The sequence below is a fragment of the Rhincodon typus genome, chromosome 5, assembly GCF_021869965.1.
Source record: "Rhincodon typus isolate 14 chromosome 5, sRhiTyp1.1, whole genome shotgun sequence".
In the NCBI taxonomy this organism is placed as follows: domain Eukaryota; kingdom Metazoa; phylum Chordata; class Chondrichthyes; order Orectolobiformes; family Rhincodontidae; genus Rhincodon; species Rhincodon typus.
In genome coordinates this window covers 89,496,479-89,521,831 of record NC_063336.1, presented here as the reverse complement: position 1 = coordinate 89,521,831, position 25,353 = coordinate 89,496,479, and the positions used below count along the sequence as shown (strand labels likewise).

Here is a 25,353-nt window from a genome sequence, read left to right as displayed (position 1 = left end):
CTCTCCTAATCCAATCTTTCTTCTCTTTTCCTCCTTTTGTATCTGATGCAGCTCTAATTTATTCTCTATTTCCTTCTATTTTGTTCTTGTTTCTTCCTCACCTATTAAATCTCAGTGGTTAAGGAGTTGACTGGGCTTTGGTTTCACTGAGGGTGCATAATTTCCCTACTTTACCATTATCAGTGTGCACTTAAAGTAAATATGTTTTGCAAAATATGTTTTGAGCTGAAGAGTGGAAAAAGAAGCCTTCAATGATGCCCACTAATGACTTGTCTTAGCAGGATCTATGTCATAATTGGTTTTGATTTCTTGGCAATAATGAATGTAAAACTGCTACCGTCCACCATTGTTGTTCTTCTGCAACTGACGGCAACCTCTGGAGTAACTATGAAAGGTTACATGTGAAAATCCAAAAATTGCTGACACTGATAGTACATTTACAAATTTAATTGAATTCTTCAGTGAGGTGACTAGGTGTGTACAAACAGGTAATGCATTTGACGTAGTCTACATGGACTTCAATAAGGATTTTTACAAGGTCTCCCATGGCAGGCTAGTTAAGATGGGAAGAGCCCATGGGATCCAGGGCAATTTGGCAAATTGAATCCAAAATTAGCATAATGGCAGTAAGCAGAGAATAATGGTTGAAGAGTGTTTTTGTGACTAGAAGCTCATGTCCATTGGCATACTGCAGGATTGAGTGCTGGGTTCTTTGCTATTTATTGTGTACGTTTATTTTCTAGCCTTTAATATAGAAGGTAAGATCAGTAAGTTTGCAGAAGACATAAAAATTGGTGATGTGGTAATTAGCGAGGAGGAAAGCCAAAGACCAGAGGCCGGTGTAGATGGGCTAGTCAGATGGGCTAAACAGTGACAAATTGCATTTCATTCTGAAAAGTGAGGTGATGCATTGAATGGTAGGACTTGGGAAGTACTTAGGACCAGTTGGACCCTGATGTACAAGTCCATTAATCCATGAAAGACTGTTAAGTGGTCAAGTGAAGGGAAGGTGATGGCCTAGTCGTATTATCATTGGACTATTAATCCAGAGACCCAGATAATGTTCTGGGGGATCCAGGTTCGAATCCCAATGTATTGATGACCAATGAAATCATTGTCCATTGTTGGAAAAACCATCTGGTTTATGAATGTCCTTCAGGGAAGGAAATCTGCCAACCTCACCTGGTCTTGCCTACATGTGACCGCAGACCTACAGCAATTTGGTTGACTCTCAACTGCCCTCTGAAATGGCCTCGCAAGCCATTCAGTCAGTACAAAGTCTCAAAGAAGTGAAACTGGATGGATCATCTGGCATTGACCGAGGCACCGGAAAAGACAACAGCAGAAACAGCTCTGTCGACTCTGCAAAGTCCTCCTCACTGACGTAGTACCAAAATTGGGAGAACTGTCTCACTGATCAGTCAAGCAACGGCCTGGTATTGTTATACTCACAGAACCATACGTTACAGACAGTGTTTTACCAGCAGAACAGACACAGCAGAGACGGCGGCACAGTGGTGTACAGTTAGGAGAGTGTTGCTTTAAGAGTCCTCAACATTGACTGTGGACCCCATTAAGTCTTGTGGCTTCAGGTTAAACATGGGCAAGGAAACCTCCTGCTGATTACCACGTGTCGTCCTCCCTCAGCTAATGAATCAGTAATTCTCCATGTTGAGCAACACTTAGATGAGGCACTGAGGATGGCAAGGGCACAAAATGTGCTCTGGGGGTGGGGGATTTTCATGTCCACCACTAAGTGTGGCTTGGCAGCAGTACCACTGATCGAGCTGGTCGGGTCCTAAAGGACATTAGCTGCTAGACTGGGTCTGTAGCAGGTAATGAGGGAACCAACAAGTGGGGAAAACATACTTGACCTCATCCTTACCAATCTGCCAGCTGCAGATGCATCTGTCCATGACAGTATCAGTAAGAGCGACCACCACACAGTCCTCGTGAAGATCAAATCCCACCTTCGTATTGAAATTAACCTCCGTCATGTTGTGTGGTACTTATACCGTGCCAAATGAGACAGACGTTGAACAGATCTAGCAACCCAAGACTGGGTATCCATGAGGCATGGTGGGCCATCAACAGCAGCAGAATTGTACTCCAGCACATTCTGTTACCTCATGGCTCAGCATATCCCCACTCAACCATTACCATCAAGCCAGGGGTCAACTCTGGTTCAATGGGGAGTGCAGGAGGGCATGCCAGGAATAGCACTAGGCATACCTGAAGGTGAGGTATTGACCTGGTAAAGCCACCAAACAGGACTATTTGCATGCCAACAGCATAAGCAGCAAGTGATAGACAGAGCTAAGTGATCCAACAACCAACGGATTAGATCTAAGCTCTGCAGTCCTGCCACATCAAGTCAGGAATGGTGGTGGACAATTAAACAACTCACCGGAGGAGGAGGCTGCACAAAATCCCTATCCTCAATGATGGAAGAGCCCAGCACATCAGTGCAAAAGATAAGGCTGAAGTTTTCGCAGCAATCTTCAACCAGAAATGCCGAGTGGAAGATCCATCTCCGTCTCCTTCAGTGGTCCCCAGCATTACAGATATCAGTCTTCAGCCAATTCGATTCAATCCATGTGATGTGAAGAGCTTAGAGTGGATACTGCAAAGGCTATGGGCCTTGACAACATTCTGACAATAGTACCGGAGACTTGTGTGCCAGAACTCGCTGTGCCCCGAGCCAAGTTATTCCAGTACAGTTACAACACTGGCAACACCACATGCATTCTCGATAATGTGGAAAATTGCCCAAGTATGTCCTGTACATAAAAGTAGGATACATCCAACCCAGTCAATTACTGCCCCATCAGTCTACTCTCGATCATCAGTAAAGTGATGGAAGGCGTCATCAACAGTGCTATCAAACAGCACCTGTTCAGCAGTAACCTGCTCAGTGACACCCAGTTTGAGTTCTGTCAGGGCCACTCAGCTCCTGATTTCATTACAGTCTTGGTTCAACCATGGACAAAGGAACTGAATTCCAGAGGTTAGGTGAGAGTGACAGTCCTTGACGTCAAGGCTGCATTCGACCAAGTGTGACATTAAGGAGCTCTAGCAAAACTGGAATCAACGGGTATCAGGGGCAAACTCTCTGGTAGTTCGAGTCATACCTGACACTAGGAAGATGGTTGTTGTTGTTGGAGGCCAGTCATCTCAGCTCCAGGACATCTCTGCAGGAGTTCGTCAGGGTAGTGTCATAGGCCCAACCATCTTCAACTGCTTCATTAATGACCTTCTCTCCATCATAAGGTCAGAAGTGGGGATGTTCGCCATTAATTGCACGATGTTCAGCACCATTCGCGACACCTCAGATACTGAAGCAGTCCATGTTCAAATGCAGCAAGATCTGGACAATATCCAAGCTCGGGCTGACAATTGGCAAATGACATTCACGCACACAAATGCCAGGCTATGACCATCACCAGTAAGAGACAATCTAACCACCGCCCCATGACATTCAATGGTGTTATCATCACTGAATCCTCCACTATCAACATCCTGGGAGTTATCATTGATCAGAAGCTCAACTGGACTCACACCACATAAATGCAGTGGCTACAAGAACAGTTCGGAGGCTAGGAATACTGCAGCGAGTAACTCCTCTCCTGACTCCTGAAAACCTTTCCACCATCAACAAGTCAGGAGTGTGATGGAATACTCTACACTTGCTTGGATGAGTGCAACCACAACATCATGAAGGTTGACACCATCCAGGACAAATTGACTGACTAAGATGTACAAAGGTCTGAGGGGTATAGATAGGGAGATTTTTTTCTTTTACTAGAGGGCTTATTAACCAGAGAGGAGTGGTTAACTTAAGGAGCAGGAAGTTTAGAAGGAATTTGAAAAAAATATTCTTACCCAGAGGTTTGTGTATCTAGAACTTACTGTTTAAAAGGTTGAAGAGGCAGGAGCTGTCAAGACACTTAAGAATATTTTGGATGAGCAATTGAAATGTCATAGAATACAAGGCTATGGGCCAAGTGTTGGAATTGGGATTAAAATAAATAGATCCTTGATGACTGGCATCAACAGGAAGGGTGGAGGGACCCTTTTGGTGCTGTTAAAACTCTGTCTCCCTCTGACTTCTCTACATTATGTGCTATTGAGGCTGCAAGTAAGCAGAAATCACTGAACTGATAAAAAATTGCCCTTTTAAATTATGCATCTCATTGCAAAAATTATATCTTTTTAAATGTGATGTAACTGGGTTTCTAATAATGCACTGAATTTGTAATTGCTGTTAATCAGCTTGTTCACTCTGCAAAACTAAATTTCAATTTGGGAATTCCAACTTCTACATGATATGACAAAGTCATGCTTGAAAGTTTTATTGGATTTGTGATATTTCAAGTGCTTCCTTAATCCCATGTGTTTGGCTCTCTGGGAAAGTGCATTTTACTTCCTGGCTAGCTGCATGTGAGAATACTTCACTGTGACTGGCTGCTTATTCTGCTTGATGACTTTGCCTGTCCCCTGGTTGCTTCGATAGCCCTCTGAATTGGTGCTAAATTTAAATTTGCATTGTGAAAGGGATAATTCATGCCACATAGATGGTAGATCTTTGGAGACAGCCTTTTTGAAATCAGTGACCAGTTTTTGCACTACTTCACTGACCACAGAATCTGAGCTAGTCGTTAGTTAATGTTCAATAATTGATGTTGGTTATTACACACAGGCATTTGCATCTAATATGAGTAGTAATACATTGAAAATTCTGCATTTGGATTGTGTTAAAGAAGGTAGATTGTAATCCATCGAGACAGTAGAAGAAATGGTAACTTTTCTAAGCCCTTATTTTCAAATGCAGATTGGTGGCTGCTGTTGCCTTAATGTCTTCAGTCTACGTGATAACAGATTAACCAGAATTCCGCCAGAAATTTCGCAGGCAACTGAACTCCATGTGCTAGACCTAGCTGGAAACAGGTAGGTATATTGGGAGGGTGGAGGTGTATATTTTTAACATGCTTAATTACATTACAGAAAGTTATTAGAGTTGACAATAGTAGTCAAAAATTTAGATGCATGTTTGAACAGCAAAATGACAGTGATACAAATGGTTTGTGTCAATTTAGAAAAGGTTTAGAAGTGCACGTATGTAAACATAAAATAAGTTGCTTTGAACTTAATTTTTAGATAATGTGCAGTACCTGAGAAATTCAAAAATACATTTCTTGCCTTAATGAATGTGAATGTTAATTCTGAAATGATCATTATTACTTCAAAGTCAAGTAGTTTTCCTGAAAATCCAGTAGAAAATAACCATTAATCAAACTATCCTGCCAACAAACCCTCTTTACTCCAATAATTTTCCTTGATAAAAACTGCAGCAACCAAAGCTACCTGATAATGTTAGAAAATGACTGGCATTAATTTAATTTGCAGCCTAATGTGTGGAGTTGGGAATCTTGTATAAACCCTTTGAATGCACAAAACCCTGGACAAACTACAACCTAAACTATTGTATTGCAGACATTCTGGTCATATTGCTCTCCAGTCCATCTACTTGGAGATCACGCAGACCCTCACCTTGCCTTTGAAATGCCACTGCTTGACCTGTTCCCAACAAGAATTGCAAGAACCCTTCAATAAGAAGCTGCTGTAATGGAACATCTTCCTTCAGTAAATGTGGACAAAGCAGCTATGAGGCATTTGCTAAGCTGAATGATAATGTGGGTGTTGCATTGAGCGTGGAAACCAAGCCATGGTTTCTCTTCCTACAGATTCATTGTACTTCTGCATTCTTCCCAGCTTACTTCCTCCAAAAAGAAGTGCACTAGAGGCTGTTGGATGAATGGAGAGAGCTGGCCTGTCCATCACCCATCAAAATCCAGACATACTAAATCTCCCTTAAGATAAACATGTATGATGACTCGGATGATAAATCGTGAATAGATGTAATGTGTGTATTTCTGCCATTAATGATTACCTGGAATATGTAATTAGTTAAGAATCCTGAAAGCTTTGATGAATTTACGTTTTTCTTTAAAGAAAAATCGAATCGTTGCTTAAGGTCCAAGTCATTGCATAATCAGAACTGAGAGTATTAGTGGTCAGTAGACCAAATTAATCATAGATTAGGCTGAATTTTCAGATTATAGGATGGATTTTACAGGATACAGTTTTACAGTACGCTGTAGCCATGACTAAAACAAAGGTTGGCCAAGAATCCACCAAAAAGCCAGCTCTTCTACAGCCAGTTAACATTGCAAGCAGAGTTCATTGCCTAAAGTGAAGACTCTTACCCCGAGATGGAGAGGAGCTGCTAGACAAAATGGCCTGTGTCTCTTTAGTCCTGGCAATGCCAGTTTCATGTCGCAGCCACTGCTGCGACTATAGGCATTCTCCAAACTAGGATGTTATGGAGCTGGACTTCAAGCTAATTTCCCGGAATGATTGGGTCTGGCTGGCAGACCATAGCGTGGGGATAGGGAGAGTGAAAGGCTGGTTTTGAGTCACCAGTGGTGAGTGAAAAGGAATGACCTTCATGCTCATAAGCTTAATTGGATGAAGGTGATCCCTTGCTGGACACAAAAGTTGCTGGGATAGCTGCCTGGTGTAAGTCTCTTCCTGTTGGGGGTAAAATAATGATGGAATGAGGCCCTTGGATGGCCAACAAATGCCAATTACATGAACACTTAAAGATGACATTAGCTTAAGTGCAGGTAATCTGCCGAAAACTATCACTTCTCTGTCCGAGTTGTAAAATTGGAGACGGGTGGGGGCAGGAGGAAGATAGTGGGAAGGCTCAATGTTGCGTTTTATGAGATCTCTTACCCTTGCTTTCAAAATGTTGGTGAAAATGCTGTAAGGTCCAGCCCTGTGTCACCATAGCCTGTGTAGCCTTAGCAAATTTCTGGAAGGAAGAAACATCAGCTGTTGTTGCTTACAGTACTGAATGTTCAGTGATTTCCTCCTGGAATGAGTACCCAAGTCTGCACCCTACTGTGGTTAAACCATTTAATGATCTTTCTCTATCTTCACTTTTTTGCAAAAACTCTTGCCATTTTCTTCAACACAGGTTGAAATATTTGCCATTATCAATGACCAGCTTGAAACTGAAGGCCCTTTGGTTGTCTGAAAACCAGTCACAGCCTCTTCTAACTTTCCAGACTGACATCGATGTTGAAACAAGGGAAAAGGTTCTGACCTGTGTGTTGCTTCCTCAACTGCCTTCTGAACAGAACAACTATGGTACAGTATCTGCCACCAGTATACAGTAATCTAGTCAAAAAAAGGATAATTAGAAGGGTTTTTTAGAGGAATGATACATGCCTATTGATTTTATGTAAAATTTAGCCTACTTGCAGCTGGGGGATTGTTCTTATATTTGATTTTATATGTAAACATTTCCTCTTTCCACTTATTCAGTAATTTATTTCAAAGTCTGCATCATTCTTGCTCGACTTTCCCCTGCTTTTCCTTTGTCTGTGACGTTGTTGAAAAATAATGACTAATTTCTTAGATTGGATAAATAAAGTGTCAGGGAAAATGTCCATGAGTAATCCAAATACATTGTACATAGTTGAACTACTTAGGAAGTATCACTTAGAGAGTCATTGAGTAATACAATATGAAACCAAACCCTTTGGTCCAACTTGTCCATGCCGACCGAATTTCCTAAACTAAACTCGTCCCATTTGCTTGTGTTTGGCCTATATCCCTCCAAACCTTTCCTATTTATGTACTTATCCAAATGTCTTTGAAATGTTGTAATTGTACCCGCATCCACCACTTCCCCTGGCAGTTCATTCCACACATGAACCACACTCTGTTTAAAAAAAAGGTTGCTCCTCATGTCCTCCCTAAAACTTTCTCTTCTCAACTTAAAAATATGCTGTGTGGTTTTGAACTCCCCCGCTTAGGGGAAAGACCTTTGCTAGTCATCTTATCTGAAATGTTTGTGGAACATCCCAATAGTTGTTCAATTAACCACTGACATTCCTGACTGTGGCATGACTACAGAATTCTGATTTCATCCACTGGTAATGAGATTGGTTAGCTCAGTTTATAACATTCTGCTTTTACAGTTTAGGATGCAAGTAATACTGGCTTCACCAGGTTGCATGTCATTTTTAGGTATGCTTTTGGTGCTTCTAGCATGCTCCCCACTACTCCTCAGATAATCACAATTAATACCCTGGTTTGATGCTGATGGTAAGAGTGAGGGATGACCTAGGCTATTTTGTCAAATACAATTTTGCTGCTGATACAACACCTTGTGAATGTCCTGTTATGTCATAGTGGCAGTGCTACACCACATAGTGGAAGACAACTTCAGTAAGCAAGAAAGCCTCATTTTCGCAAGACTGTGCAGTGGTCATTTCTGCCTCTGGCAGAATGGGCCTGTGATGAGTAATGAGAGAATTAACAAGAAGGAAAGACCTTCTAGAACTTGTCCTCACTATTTGCCCTATCCTTACCTAAACGTGTGCCAGTTTTCAGCAGCATATTTAATATCTCCTGCTATTTGCAATCATGAATGTGAGGTCCTTTGTTTTGGCTTAGGGCTGGTTGCATATGCTTTGTGCAAGCAGCTAGTCCCCTATAATCACTGCAGGTGACTGCTCAAACTTGTGCCAAGCTGATAATCAGGAATCCAGAGAAGATTATGGAAGCACCTACCTTCTGCCAAGTGAGATTTTGTTAATCCAGCCATTAAAGGACCCAGAAATAAAAACTTCTTTCCCACCTCCTTTCCACCGAAGCACGGTTGGACGAGTCTGTTTGGAAATTTTGTCAGAAACATCTAAGTCATGCTGCTAAGACGTCCAAGTCCTCCTGTAGTAGGGCCATTACTTTGATTTTGAGCACATTGTGTCATGCAGTATGTTGCTTGAATTTCAATGTTCACTGTTAGGTATCTATTACTTAGCAATGTCTTTGAGTTACTCATGCACAACTCCCCTGGCCAACATTGTTTTAAAAAAAAAATGTCTGTCATTGTGCGTCCATATTTCTATACTTTGCTGCCATCTTTGCTTAGTTCCCTGGAGTGTTGACGACTCAGTTGGCTGATTTCTCACCTCTGTGTCAGAAGATTATTGATATGACTTCTGCTGATAATCCAAGCTAGGAGCTTGCAAACACCATTCATATGAGTCTGATCAACATCTCAACACTTGGCATGGGTTGTGTTCAACAGGAGTTAATTAGATGCAATGAGTTAGAGATTAGTATTTGCTTTGCCTGTTATTTAAGGGTGAAATGTATACCAATTGCTGGAGCAAGGTCCTGCATCTGTGTCAGCAGCTTGCTCATGTTGGTCTTCAACGCTTTTAGTACTGTCTACTGAGTGCCTGAAGCCTTCACTACAGAGAAGTCTTTTGGGTGCGATGTTTAAAATCGTTTGATTGGAGAATTGCTCAGATTTCCTTGAGATTTTACACTTGCCACACTTTACTACTGATGGCATTTTATACGCATGAAATAGAGATGGAGGTCTGGGGGTCCTGAAGCTGGAGATACGGATCCCTATCGCTGTTACTGTTATCACTTGACCATCTTCAAAAGAACAGTGTACATTTATTTGGTCATTTAGTTTGTGGCTTTTCATGAGTGTGTACTGTGTGAATTCTCATTTTCATTCTCCTTTTTGTGTGTCTTTTTCCACCATAAGATGATTAGAGATTAGCAGCTTGTTTTGGGGTATGACTCCTGTGATTTTTCTCCCCATTTCAGGATTGGGAAGAACTTTTACATCTACTTGGAATCTCAGTGGTCTTGCTGATCTTCCAAGTTCGTTGAGTTGGCAATAATGGCTGCAATCCAATATTGTGGAAATATGAGATTAAAATGTACTGAGCTGTTATAGTCAAGCAATGATTTTCATTTATTTTGTACGATTTCAGGCCTTTACTAGAAGGAAAGGAACCTCAGAAAAGCATTGCATCCTCAATCAGTAAAAACCTTTTGAGAAACTGTAATGATAGAATAGTAACAATACAGAAGGAGGCCATTTGTTTCTGTCATATTCATACTGCAAGAGCATCTGATTTAGTGCTACTCCCTAAAACATTTGCATTGACCTGTACTTTTTTTTCTTTTCAAATAATTATACATTTGTTTGAAAGCCATGATTGGATCTACCTCTGCTACATTCCTGAGCAGTACATTCCAGATTCTAACCACTTCCTGAGTTTCTCCCTTGTGCAGTTGTTGTTTCTTTATCTTCTTAAATCTATGTTCTCTGATTCTTGATGCTTCCACCAATAGGAACAGTTTTTCCAATTTACTCTGTCCAAATCCCTAATGGTTTTGAATTAATTCTAAGTTTATTTTCCGCTGAACTCCATTGAAGTGGCTAAAATAAGGAAATGGAGAGGGAGGGGAATGAAAGACTACTTTGAAGTTCCATTTTAAAAAATTGTTGGCTAAGTTAAAGAACTTAGATACAAGATACGCAGGCTATCAGCTATCTTATGTTTATATAATCTAAGCACTTTCCTGATAAATGGGTCATTTGCATTGTTTTCAATCATAGTTTCCCTGCACACTCGACAGTGGGATTCAGTCATTGTGATTGGAAGCGATTAAATGAACATTGACTGGCATGGTACTGCCTGGCTGAAACACACACTCCCTCCATGCCGTAGAATGTGCAAATTTACTACTATGACATCTTCCAAATCCATGACTTATGCTACTTAGGACAAAGGCAGATGTTGCCTAGGAACCTCCGAGTTGGCCTCTTAAAATGTTCACGCTAACCAAACTTTGAAAGCAAATCTATGTACAGAAGGTTTGGTGCAGAAGTGGGCTATTCAGCCCATTGAACCTGTTCTGCCATTCACTAAGTTGAATAGTTTATGCTAAAAATAGTTGGGCAGCACATGGCTAATTGCAAAGTGCTGAAATTATTTATAGAAGCACCTAACATCAATGTGCCAAAGTAAATTTCTAAGGCAGACCCTGCATTGTATTCCATCTGAATGTGATTGATTACAAGTCTGGTCCTTTCAAACATGTCTTCTAGGTATCTTCTTTTTCAGTTAAGGAATTCTTTTCTCTGTTCACCAAGTTTAGTGATTCAGAAGTAGCACCAAGTTTATAAGCTACTCTTGCACAAAGATAAATTAATCTTATTACCAATTACAACCAGTGTTTTTGTTCAAGCCTGCATGGCATCTCAGTCCATGATCTGAAAATTAATTGAACAAATGATATTGTGTCTCCTAACCTATCTATACATCTCTCACTGGTATCATTTATATGTTATGTATGTGATTCTGAAGTCTACAAATATCACATTTAATGAGGTCCTAATCATGTAGACACGTTAGTAAGAACTGTGTTAAGTCTGCCCAGCTGCATGACCATAAATTGAGGCTACAATAGTTAGGCAGCAGGCACAAAGTGATAAATCAACTCTTGCAGGTTTAATTCATATAATGGCTGCATGCATTGGCCAATGTTGTGTGCAATGATGTGGAAATAAAGAATTTATTCAGTGTGTATGCCTGACTTTGCTAAAAGCACAAATGGTTCTGGGATGTAAAGCATTATTCATGTCATTTTAGCGGTTTGGTTAATTTGTTTTATGGAAAACATGATCATTTTCTCAATTTTTTAAAAAGACCCATTTTCTTTCAAGTCTCATTGTGTTCTGTTTGCTTTTTCTGTGTTTCTTTGCAGTCTAATTTGTGCCAGTGTGAGCAGCATTGTGTACTTTTTTTCAATACTGACACCCGCCATTATTTTCAAGCCACATCATGCAACGTTTTCCTTATTCTGCTCTTTGTTTCAATTCTGCTTGTTTTCTTCTCACTTTCTGTATCTTTCCAAACACTGTTTACCAAAGCTCGTTTTCTTTTTACAATTTTAGAGCTCTATTTCTTTGGCTTGGCCTCTTTCCTCATCTCTCCTTTAAAGGCATGGCAGCTCTTGTAGGAAGCTACTGTTATGCAAGCACATTTTAAAAAAAAAAATAGGAATTTATACCTTTTTGACTTTAAAACACTATTTAGGTTAACTTTTGATTTTGTTCTTTTGCAAGTACTGTGTACAGTTCATGTGTTATTTTGATTTGTGACTGTGATGTTTACTTTTGCCCTTTTTAGCCCTCAGCCTTCATCTCTCCATTCTCAAATCCACCATCCCCTCATGATAAGAAAATGGTGTTTGCTTGTGGTGACAAATGCAATTAAATATTTTCTTTATCCAATGCAGGAAGTGAGTTTTAGTTAAGTGTTATAATTTGTGGGTAATTATGCCTTTCACTTTCGAAAGAATTAGTTTTGAAGTTGCGGAATAGTTGAAGAGAATAATGGGTGAAATTATATAAACTTCAACCCTGTCTTCTAACTTGAAAGTCCAGTTACTTTTGGATAACGTTGAAGCTTTGGCCATATTGAATCTGCACGGTTTATGACTTGAGAAGAGTATACACGATATTTAAGGTGGATCCTTATGTGAGTTGTAGTTCGTAAAATCTGTTTCAAAATTATTTACTGACGAACAGGTGAAAAGGAGTGGAAAAAGCACTGAATTAAAACAGACGGATGCTTGGCAATACAAAACTAGATGAAAAATCCTAATGTGTACTTTAGAATGTTTAAGAACTTTTTCATTTCATACATTATCTCTGAAAAATGTTGAAAACGTTTTTACAAAATTTTTAGAGCAAAATTGCTTTCATTTTAAAACAGAGCAACTTGTCAATCGTTCAACTTAGAAGATTGCATTTGCTTGTTTTTTACTAACCAAATTTTATAACTTTGTGGAAATATGTTTATATAATTTTCTGTGCTAAATTGATTCCAGCAGATAACTTGCCTCGCTGTGGAGCACTGGAAAATTTGGTGAATGACATGTCCGATGAAATGTGGAATGAACGTGCAATGAACAGAATCAGTGCAATACGCTTTTTAGATGATGAGGATGAGGAGGATGATGAAGAAAAGGTAATGGATGAGAAGCTAATTTTTGTAAGGTGCAGGAAAGACTTTTAAAATTAGTTTGGGAAGCACTGGAGTTGTCCCTAAGTCTTAACTTATAATCCTTATCTAAAGAAAAGTTTTTTCTGGTCCAGATAGTTACTTCAGACATCCATGCAATAACTACTTACTACCTTGTAGTTCACCTAATGGAAATTTGATGTGAAATGCATGATTAAATGTTGTAAGTTGTTATAGTCATGAATCCACTTCTGTCCACCAAAAAATGATCTTGTTTATAATGGCCTGAAAATGGGCAGTTCTTGTTTGGATTAATTCACCAACTGGTCTGTCTGGGAATAAGGTCAAATGCTGCCTGATAGACTCCAGAGTTGCACCCTTCCCTTCTCAGACTCCTATAAATAGGCAGTCGATCCCAGGAACATCGAACAATGTTATGAACTCTGACAGCTTGGAAAAGTCGGCACTGAGGGGTCCAGAAACCTACCTATCTATTTTTGTTCCCAGTGTCTCAAATACACATCTGAAATGGACATTGCCAAATTACATCTTGCTAACAGCTGACTGACACATCCCACCTTTCTCAAAGTGACTATTGCTGTGTCCAAAGCCATGTGACATCTGAGATTTTTAACATATGCCAATCCCATTTGAACCATTCATATGTAATGTTGATAGATCTGTTGGCAGGATTAGCTGGTGATATTTACTATTTCCATTAGAAGCAGATTGAAAGAGCAATGGTACTAAATCTTGAACTGTACATAACTTCACGTAAACTTCTCTCCTGGACCTTTCCAAATGAGTAGCATCTGAACAGTGGGACACTTCGGTGCACTTTCTGATCTGCCACTGGCTCCAGCTGTTTTGACTAGAGCTTCAGTAGACACCCTTTCAATGATCAGACTTTCAAACTATTAAATCTGACCCCATGTTGACTTCCATCAATCACATTATTGTTACAGTGAAGAAGGAGACCATTCAGCTCATTATCATCTCCAAATGTGTAGTTGCGTTTTTGACCTTCTCTTGCCTTCTTAGCGTAACCCTTTACATTCTTCTTTTTCAGATAACAGTCTAATTCTCTTTTGGGTACTTTGGTTGAACCTGCTTCCACTGAGTCATTTTTACTACTACTGCAAATTAGTTTAAATTTGTGCCTTCTTGTTCTTGATTCTTCATGAATGGGAACAGTTTCTCCCCATTCTCTCTGTAGAGACCTCTCATGATTTTGAATACCTCATTCAGATCTTCTTAGCCTTATTTTTTCCAAGGAAAACAATCCCAACTTTTCCAATCTAATCATAACTGGTTGTTCCTTATCCCTAAAACAATTTCCGTGAACCTTTTCTGCATTTTCTGCATCCTTTCTAAAGTATGGTGCCAAAAATTTGATGCAATATCCTGAACTAGTCTCTTATTCTGCTGGTTGAACAAAGAACCACTGTCGTTTGCAGGCTCGCCAGTTGTCACTCTGGGCAGCAAGAAAGTACATCACTTCACTTTGGAGTACCCTAAAATCCTCAGCATCGTCTTCACCTCCTCATTCTTTTGTTCTACTTGCCACAAGAACAATAGGCAAGATCCTGACCCGGTAGACTTGTGTGTATGAATGAAAATCTGTCTTAGATCCTCTATTTTTGGCCAACAAACCTAATATTGTCAGCCATGACTCGTGCTGTGTTGTAAGATTTTGTGAAACTTAACAATAGGAACAAAATATTTGATAGGACAATAGAACAAAGGAACAGCAAGCTTGTACTGGACACCACCTCAATTTGTTACAGAATTTTATCTGAATTTTCTTTCAAGTTGATTTTGAATTAACGCGAGAATAAAGAATTTTTCTTTCCGTTCTCTGGTGGTCTGAGCCACTTTGTGGAGAAAATTTCACTCATTTAACCTGTTTAATATTTTTAACACCAGTAAATCATTTCTTTCTACGTTTAACTGTGAGCCACAAAATAAAACTGATCAATCCCTATCATGTTTTCACAGACTAAAACAAATGCGTCATTGCTAAAAATTAGATATGGCTGATATCCATCTGTGTCAAGACCTAACTGCTTAATAAGCCATTGTTTGTGAACTGAAAAAGCAGATGTCTGATATCTGAGCAGGGTATAAATACTAAAGATACTACTTCCATAAAGCTGCTTTCACTCTTTTATCTTGTGTTCTCTAAACATTATACATAACTTCACTACAGTTTGAAACATGTAATTTGTGCTAAGTACAAAATATTCAGCCTTTTGTGCAAGATCTTTAAATCCAAGAAAATCCAAGCAAATTATTTTGCTATTCTGTAAACAGTATAAACTTTTGATCATTGAAAATTTGTATTTTTCAAGAATTGTTGAAACAATTTTTATACTACATAAATAATAAGTAAATATTCTGAAATTCAAGATAAAGTTGTGAAATAACAATTGACTTAAACTAAATACAATCTTCTGCTATACTATTTATTTGCTATGAAGTAGCATTAGTGGATTTTCTCTAAATTGAACTTGAAGGAGCAGTGCTTACTGTGCATTACACTTATAGCTGCCCACAGAATTTTATTGAACATTTGAACAATGATTTATCATTACAGAAGATAATTTCAAGCACTTTTCTGTGCTGGGGAACAATGGAAAGGATTCTCCAATTAAATTTAAAGACCTTCATTAAAATATGTAGAGTATAAACCAGGAAGAATAAATTAATTATCTAATGCAAACAAGGAACAAGAATAGACCATTGCACCGCTTGGTCTGCCTGTCATTTAATGATAACATTCTATTAGCTTTCCTAATTACTTGCAGACTAAACATTTATGATTTATGTTTTAGGGTACAAATCTTCCGTATTGCAGAGCTCTGCAATCTCTCACCATTTAGATAATATGCTTTTTTTATTCTTCCTGCCAAAATGGACAATTTCATATTTTTCCACATTATACATGATTTGCCAGCTTGCTGGATCTTTGCTGTCTCACTTAAGTTGTATGTATCTTTTTGTATCTCCTTATATCTTCTTTGCAACTTAGTTTCCTACCATGTTTGTTTCAACAACAAATTTATCAACCATACATTTCCCTCATATGTGACAACATGGTTGTGTGAAAGTGAAATCATAGTTCAACATGATTTCACTTTCACAAAACCATGTTGTCTCTGACTGATTACCTTGAACTTATTGAAGTGCCCTGCTATAACTTTTTAATAAATAGCTTCTAACATATTCTCCTTGACAGATATTAAGCTCACTGGCCTGGTCTGCTATTTCCACCCTTTTTGAATGTTGTGGGTGTGGGTCACTTTTTTGCTACCTTCCAATCAAATTGGACCTTCCCCAGATCAGGGGAGTTTTGGAAAATTAAAACCAATCCATCAACTGTCTGACTGTCCACTTCCTTTAAGATCCTGTGATGACGTCTACCGCAACCCGGGCACTTGACAACTTGCAACTCTAACGATTTACTTAGTGCCACTTTACTGGTGATTGTAATTTTCCTGAGTTTCTCCCTCCTTTTCAGTTCCTGATTTATAGCTGCTTCTGTGATGTTCCTTGTAGATATTTTCTAATCAACCTGTTCGGAGATGTTATTACATATCCCTGGAGCAGATGGGACTTGAACTGGGCTTCCTGGACCAAAGTTAGGGACACTACCACTGCATCCTAAGACCCCTTAAATCTGTTCAGATATTATTATCCATCTCTGGAGTAGATGGGACCTGAATCTAGGCCTCCTGGTTCAAAGGTAGGGACAGTACCACTGCGTCACAACAGCCTCCTATTTTAAATGTCATTTTAAATTTCTCACTTATTTTCTGTATCTTAGGCCAATCTTTTTCTTTCTGTACCTGATTTGGCGTTATATATTTTAAAATCAACCTGTTCAGATACATTTTGACATGCCTCTGGAGCAGGTGTGACTTCAACTCGGCCCCTCTGGCTCTGAGGTAGGGTCTCTACCACTGCACCACAAGAGCCATTGTGAAGTTCCTTGTATCCTTTATTGTGATGACTGAAGCAAATTACCTCTTCAGCTCATCTGCAGTTTTATTAATCTCTATTACTAATTCTCTAGACAAATATTCATTTTTTTTATTGTTTTCCTTTTTCATGTTTAAATAAATTTTTAGATAAAACTTTTACTATGTTTGTATATTTATGGCTAGCTTTCCCTTGTACTATTCTTCATTTATCTATTTATTGGTGTCTTTTACATTCTGTCCCATCTTCTCATGTGCATCTGTCTTTGTGCAATTATGTTGCCATCTGTAAGCTAAGTTATCCAAAGCAAAAAAAGAAAGATAGAGTAAAACAGAGTGAAAGAGGTAAAGGAGGGGTGAAAAACATCTCCGACAACAAAAGATTAAATTCTGCAAAAATGAGTTTCCAGACTTCTTAAATTTACTTTTTGGGGCTAGGCAAGTAGTTTAGTTACAGTTAATATTTAACATTTTGGTGATATCTTCACTTCTACCTAATAGCATGGGCCATTAGCATTTTTGTTGTATTTAATTGAGAAACTGGTGAAGTTTATGAAGGAACGGGCAAATAGGACGAGAACTTCTATATTTTGGCATTTAACTTCGATGCCACATTAAATGTCAAGTGAGAGGAGATCTTATTAAAAATGGATTTAAAATGTCAGTCCAGCAATGCGCACACACTATCTATCATAAAATGGGAGTTGGCGAATTAAGCATTAGGAAGCACTAGACATAATAGGGATTAGTACAATGTGGTCAACAGAAAGGTCAGCACTTAGTAATGAACATTGCAGAATTCAGCAGATTCAAAGAAGTTGGAGAAAAGGTGGGTCGAGTGGCTGTGCTTATTGGGAAAGCCTGACATTAAAAAAGGGGATTCAACTATGAGGAAGACAAAAATAGAATCTGTATGGATGGCGACACTGAAAGGTAAAGTATCGGTCACATTAGTAGATATAGTCCACAGAAAGCAAGGAAAATTCACTATTGGAGATGAGAGAAGAAAAAATAGAGATGGAAAGTTTTGGCTATAGCAACCATAATATGCTTTAGGACGATACCAAAGAGCAAAAGTGTGACAAAAATTAAGTTTGTGGATTTGAAAAAACTTGAATTTGAGGTTCTGAGAATGGGGGAGGGATTAACAATGTTGCCAAAAAAAATTACTTCACGCAAAAATAGGGAACATTTGAAACGCTGTTCAGCAGAGTGCAGAGAAAATGTATCTAGCTAAATGGAAAGAATGGACTAAACACAGATGGGCCTGTGAATAAATGAAGACAGAAGGAATTAAATGAATGTTAAGAAAGAGACTTGCATCAAGTACGTAGACAGCAGGAGCAGTGCAAAAGAGAGAATAAGTAGTTAGAAAGGTGAGGAGAAGGTACTATAACAGGAGACACTAGATAGATTACAGGGGTTGTTAATAAATATTTTGTTCTAAGATGACATGGCAGGTAGACGTGACATTGTATGATGAAATGAGCAATGAGAAAAGTGCAGTTAAAATTTCAAGTGTAGTGAACACATGATCAAACTTGAATGAATGAAAAAGTCCCTGGTCCTGATGGAATGCATACTTTAGAAGAACCTAGTGATAACATTGCAGAAGCCTTGCTAATCATTTATGATAATTCCTTAGGGTGCATGCCAGAGAAGTGGTGGATAGCTAATGTACTTCTAATATTTAAAAAGTGGGAATGGAAGTTGGAGAATAAATTATAGTCCAGTCAGCTCAACAATGGTGGTAGGAAAAATAATGGAATCCTTAGCAAAGGAAAGAACAGAAGAACATCTAAAAATGAGAAATATAATATGAATAGAATGTTGGATTTCAAAACACACAATTTTACACCACCAACTTAACTGAATTTTGAGATAAAGTAATCAGTGTTGATGTTGTCGATGTAATTTTTCTGAATTTTCAAAAGTCATTTGATAAGGTGGACTCATAGTGGACTCATGAATAAGATCAGAGAATGTGAACTTGGGGTTCAAGTGGCACAATGATTTGTCAACTGACTTCAAGACAGCAAGCAGAGAATGGAAATGAAAGAGAGAATGTGGGAAGTGATGCTCCAAAAAGATCAATGCTCAGGTCATGCTGTTCATAATTCACTTTAACAATTTGCCCTCTTGATGCAAAAATACAAATTTTATAAATGGAACGGACATCAAATTGGGAAGGACGCTGTCAGTACTGAGCATGACTATTGTAACAGATTACAGGGGAACATTAATCATTTTGCAAAATGTGCAAGTAATTGACACATGATCTTCAGCAGAGGTAAACGTAAGATTGTATGTTTTGATGGGAAGAGTAGGGCAGTCACTTACTTGCAGAGTACAGGTCTACATGAGGCAGAGGACTACAGATATGCCAACCAGTCAATTTTCTGTTGCATGTTAGCAACATCATAAGAAGGCAAACCAATTGCTTTGTTTTATTTCGATAGAGATAGGATTGAGAAGTAGAGATGTTATTGCTAAACCTGTATCAGAACTTAGATCAGATTATTAAGACTGGCAGTTCTGGAACGATATTATGAATAGAAAGATGTGCCGTGAAGAGTTACAAGGACAACATCAGAAGATACATGAGTATACAAATCAAGAATGGTTTGACAAACTGGGTTTCTTTTCACTCGAAACAATAGAATGGCTTAAAATAGAGAATTAAAGAGAGTGGGTGGCATGGTGGCTCAGTGGTTAGCACTGCTGCCTCACAGCGCCAGGGTCCTGTATTTGATTCCAGTTTCAGGCAACCATCTGTGTGGAGTTTGCACGTTCTCCCTGAGGGTTTCCTCTGGGTGCTCTGGCTTACTCCTACAGTCCAAAAATGTGCAGGGTAGGTGGATCGGTAGTGTGCAGGGATGTGCAGGCTCAGTGGATTAGCCGTGGGAAATGCAAGGTTACAAGGATAGGATTAGTGGGGATAGGTGTGGATGGGTTGCTGTTTGGAGGGGTTGTGTGGACTCGATGGGCCGAATGGCCTGCTTCCACACTGTAGGGATTCTATCATTCTATGGGTGCAGTGAGAATGCTCTTCCCCACAGGAAAAAACAAAACTAGAGTCCAACAATACAAGATAATTCAATAGAGAAGAGGCATTTAAATGGAAAGAATAAACTAAACACCAGCCGGAATGTATGAATTAAGTCATAAGGGTTGAAGGTTAAGAAAGATGCTTGCATCAAGTGCAAAGACAGCCAAGAAATCTGATAAAGAAGACACATATTTACCCAAAGCATGACAAGAATGTGGAGTTCACTACCACAGGGAGTGGTTGAAGTGACGAATAAAGATGCATGTAAGTGGGAACCACTCAAGCAATGAGACAGCAAGGGAAATAGATGGTTGCATGGTAAATTTAGGTGACAATAGAATGGAGGTGGTCTGAGTAGAATATAAACTTTGGCATAGACTAGTTGTGCTGCTTGGCCTGTTGCTGTGTTGCACATCCTATGTCATAGAGTCCGAGATATCTACAACACAAGCAGAGGACCTTCGCCCGTTGTGTCCATGCTGGTGAAAAAAACAATCACCTAACTATTCTAATCCTGTTTTCTGCCCCTCGGCCCAAAGCCTTGTGTGCCTTGGCATCGCAAGCGCTTGTCTACATATGACTTAAATGTAGTGAGGGTTTCTGCCTTAACCACCCTTACCGATTGAGTTCCAGCCTTCCACAACACTCTGGGTGAAAATGTTTTTCCTCACCTTCCTCCAAACTTTCTGCTCCTAACCTTAACTTGTAGAATCATGGAATCCCTACAGTGTGGAATCAGGCCATTTGGCCCATTGAGTCTCCGAAGAGCATCCCGTTCAGACTAACCACTGAGCCACTGTGCCACCCTTGTCATTGATCTCTCTATCAATGGGAAGGGTTCTTCCTGTGTACCCTATTTATGTCCTTCTGTAATTTTATACATGTATAATCCTATGTCAGCTTCAAATGTGATACCACTAGAAGTTGCTGTCTGACTTCCTTTTCAACAATGGTGAGTGCACAGCCACTGTTGTTTTTACTGCAAAATCTTGGCAGTTATAATTTTTTTCATTAAAGCACTGTTTGAATGCCTTTCATACCAGTAAGGTGTTAGCTTTGGTTGTCAGATATATTGCATCAATATTAGGAGGTTATTAGAGTCTAGTAAATTTGTCTTTACTATCTGATTGGCAATCTATCCAACAACTTGAACATTCAGTTCCTGCTTCATTGACAGTGGCAGCAGTGATGCACTAAGGCTCCTCTGACAACACCTTCCAAATCTGCAACTTTTACCACCTAGCAGGACAAGATGCATGGAAATGCCACCACCTGCAAATTCCCCTCCAAGCCAACGATCATCCTGACTTGGAAATATATTGCTGTCCTTTCATTGTAATCCGGTAAAAAAGAGTCTTGAACTCCCTTCCTAACAGGAATATGGGTATACCTACATCGCAAGGACTATGGCAGTTGAAGAGTGCAGCTTCTTCAGGGTAATATGGGATGTTCAGTAAATGATGGTTTAGCCAGCAATGCCAACAAACCATGAACTCGCCTTTAAAAGGTGTATATTCTAAATATTTCCTGCTGTTTGCAGCTGTGGTGTATCAATGATGCATTGAGCTTGTTTGATATTTGAACGATTATATTAAATATTTGTTTTATCTTGCAGAATAGTATTGAATTTTTACAGCAGGTGTCTTTCAAGCTGTGTGGAAGGTTGTGTTTTCTTAGGAGTATTTGTTCTAATCCGAATTCTTTGCTCTTTTACTTGATTTCTTTATGTTTAGCTATAACCCGCTAAACAAGATTGGCCATTTTGTGGTCATTCAGGGATATAGGAGGCAAATTACGTGGCTTTACACTTGAGGCTTGAAATGTAGGACAAATATAACCTAATCTATGGCAAATATCTGTTGTTATTTCATTAGCCCCTTTTCAGGAAAGTTTCGAGAACAGGCTCTCCAAGGCAGGTGTCTGATTCCTATTCAGACAGATACTAGTAAACCACATCTTTCTTACTGTTATGATCTTCACATATTCAAAAAATGTAGCAATATTTTTCTGAAATGCTGCCACTTTGTACTGGAAGTTTCTTTCTCCTCTGACCTCCCTCACTTAGCTGACTACTTTGTTTTTCTGGTGTACATCTCCACAGCATGTTGACCATTCCAGTTTGAGAGATCCTGATCTGTTTCAGGTTATCAAGGAAGCAAAATGAGTTGAATGTAGACATTGTTACTGTTAGAGGGGATAAGACAATGGCTGACAATTCTCCTCAAACTGTTCTTCATGTGCTTATCAGTTCATATGTGAAGAAGTTGAGATATTTGGTTATTGCATGTCTGAATTATTATAATAAGTGTTTGCATTTCCACCATTACTAAGACAGTCTACCTCCATATGTTTTCTGACAACATCCCTTCCTCAAGTTGTCTGCTCCTCAGTGCCTTTGTTACCTCTAGATGTAACCATTTTAAAACACTTCTGGTTGGTCTTGCATGTTCCACCCTTTAAACTTGAGGTCAACCATACTATGGTGTTATTCAAATCTGTGTGCTTGCTGACCTAAATTAGCTTCTGATAAAGCAGTACCTTCAATTTAAATTTGTCCCATGTTTTCAAAACCCTCTATGGCTTTGCCTCTTCTATGTCTGTAGCATCACTCAGCCTCACAACCCACCAAGGTATCTGTGATGCTCTAATTTTTATTTTTTGATACATCCACAACTTTAATTTTTCAATCTTTGGGAGTTCCTTCAGCTACTTCAGAAATTTTAAGCTCTAGAATTTACCCCCAACCCACTCCATTTCTGAATTTTTTTTTCCTCTTCTGAGATGCCACTTAAAACCTCTGTCTTTGACCAAGTGTCTGTGTGTCTGCCTGGTATCTCCTTACGTGATTACTTTGTTTTATAACACAGCTGTGATGCACCCTGTGATATTTTACTAGATTCAAAGGTGATGTAGAAATACAGATTGTTGTTTGCATTTAATTTGGAATTATTCACCGAACCTAGAATTTGTGGGATTTGAACACGATCTGCCCTATATAAAATTATGAATTTGACAATACTTCTCACTTAATAGAACATTTCTTGGTATCATAGTATGTACAAAACAACCTTCAACTTCTGGTGAATACAAACAACGCAAGATCTCTCTTTGTTGTTATTTGGTTACATAATTGGGTTGCTTCTAGTGGGCAGCTGCCTTAATTGTTTTGTATTTTATGTCTAGGGTACACTTCTGAGGAGAGCCACTCCACACCCAGGGGAACTGAAGACTTTAAAAAAGACAGCAGAAAACTTGAGGAATGATATGAATGCTGCTAAAGGACTGGACTCCAACAAAAATGAGGTCAATAATGCCATTAAAAGAGTGACCACTTCTGTATAGAGTTTTACCTCAAACTCACGCCTTGTGTGTCTCCCCGACTGTGTGAACGTTAATGTTAACCCATCCTTGGAATTGTTCCAGTCTGTTTGTACGCACCAAACTCACCTGATTTTGTTTCTTCATGTCGCAGTGTTTGTTGTAACTGCAACCTGGGAGAAAGTGCCTTGTTTCTGCTAATGATTGCACCAAATTGCCCAGACATATTCTGCACATTTTATCATGTCATGTTTTGCCTAAAAGAACTATTCATCTTTTTTATATATTTTATATATATAAATATATATATATATATATATATAGGTAGATGCACTACTGTATAGAAGTAGAAATCCTTGCATATAATTTTGTTATACACAGGGTGAATGCATTCTTTTTAAAAAAGCTATATTTTTGGGGGTTGTATGCCCAGGTATTTGGACCTGCTGAAAAATAATTGTACAGTTTTATGTGAAATTTGATACTTTTATACAGGTTGGCAGCTTGATTGTGTAAATTTTTTTTGTATAGCAAGTTTAATAATAGGTAATGCAAGTTTTTGAATTTCATCAAAAGTGGTACACTTTTATTTTTCAGTAGCTATAGAAGTCAGTTCTTTGTTTCCCAAATCATCTGCATTTTGTGTTGAACCTGTTTAACTTTTTTTCCAGCTGAGTTGCCCTTTCCCCACCCTCCCCATTCCATGTTGTAAGCCAAGTCTTTGGTATGATGTGCTAATAGCACAGAGCTCTTTTACTCCTTGGGATAGTTTTGCAATGGTTGGGCACTTTTTGTGGGACACAGAAATACACAACACTAGATCAGATTAGAAGACTTTCAGGTTTGTTATTACTTTTAGTTCTTGCCCTGCTGAACAAACAGACTTTGCACCAAATGAATGTGCTGTGAACAACACTTTAAAAGGTTAATTCTAATCAATGTAACATCATCTTCCTTTGCCTGATGCAGCATTTTCTTTTGACTGGAATTTGTAACTATTATACAGTTGTGAACAGTTTTATAATGTGTAAAACCTGGGGTTCAGTCTTGATTTTTATTCATTGATCATGTACTGCACAAAAAATATTATGTTTTACAGTAAGTGAAGACTTAGTTTTGGCCATAGATGACCACTATAAAAATTTGGCAATAGTCTTTCAAATGAACACTTGATTTTCTGCTGGTGCTGAGAAATATATTGACTAGGTGTATAATCTTATATTGGGGACCTCCAGTCAGGCAAATCATAGAAATAAAACCGAGTGGTTTATGAACATGTCTAAACAGAGATTGTTACGGGTTTGAAGTCACTCATTTCTGTTTCTTCAGAATATGTCCTGAACACTTGTCATTTTGTTAATTACATTGCTGACTCTTTTTGTTCATTGTCGTACTGTATATGGAAACTGGTAGGGTCTCTTTGTATAGATTCATTGATCTGCTTCTTTCTTTCTAGATACATTTTATGTATTTTTGCTGAATAAACATGATTAATTTTTGTAAGAATTTGTAAGAATCTGTAAAGAAAACAAATATTTTAGCATACTTTGAAAAATTTACATTAGCTGCTTTACAGTTGACATTGAAGAGCTTCCTGCTGGGATTTTGCAGCTTTTGATCTTTCTTCTCTTTTGCTGTTAATACGTTGACTAATATTGTTGTTTTCTTCCATTTTTCCAGCTGTTCTGCAACTGCTGTTTTATTTCAAGGATTTCTGTTCTGTTTTTGTTGTATTGACAATTGCCTCATTCTTTGTGTGCAGAAGTATTATGCTTGTTTTATACATTATGACTATATATTTCAGTTACAGAATTATACCTTCTATTAATTTATATTTATTAACTCCTGTTAATGCTAACTTTCTCCATTGCTGCAGAATTGCTGACTTTAACGAAGAAACTTCATACTTTTTGATCACTATTTTATTTCAGGATTTCATTAATGAGCACATGAATGAACAAATTGTTTCTGTATTGGATTTTGTGCTCTGAAATTTGGAAGAACACCCGTTACTTTCCTATGTGCTGTATTTTAAATGAAAATCAACTTACTGATTCATCATCAGCTCTCACTGGTGGCACTATCAGCT

General features: G+C 38.6%; 1 protein-coding gene across 2 annotated transcripts in view; it reads left to right on the top strand.

Annotated features, from left to right (window-relative positions):
• Window positions 1-24,767, top strand: part of lrrc1 (leucine rich repeat containing 1) — a 156,734-nt gene extending 131,967 nt beyond the window's left edge. The window contains exons 11-14 of one of the 2 annotated variants that reach the window (XM_020528127.2): window positions 4,832-4,947; window positions 7,043-7,215; window positions 12,787-12,923; window positions 23,130-24,767. In XM_020528127.2, coding sequence (XP_020383716.1) covers window positions 4,832-4,947; window positions 7,043-7,215; window positions 12,787-12,923; window positions 23,130-23,288 — 585 coding nt within the window. In that variant the 3' untranslated portion in view covers window positions 23,289-24,767. Of the gene's footprint in view, window positions 1-4,831; window positions 4,948-7,042; window positions 7,216-12,783; window positions 12,924-23,129 lie in introns of both variants that reach the window. The other variant, XM_048597478.1, reaches the window with a different exon arrangement.
• The last annotated feature ends 586 nt before the right edge of the window (window positions 24,768-25,353 follow it).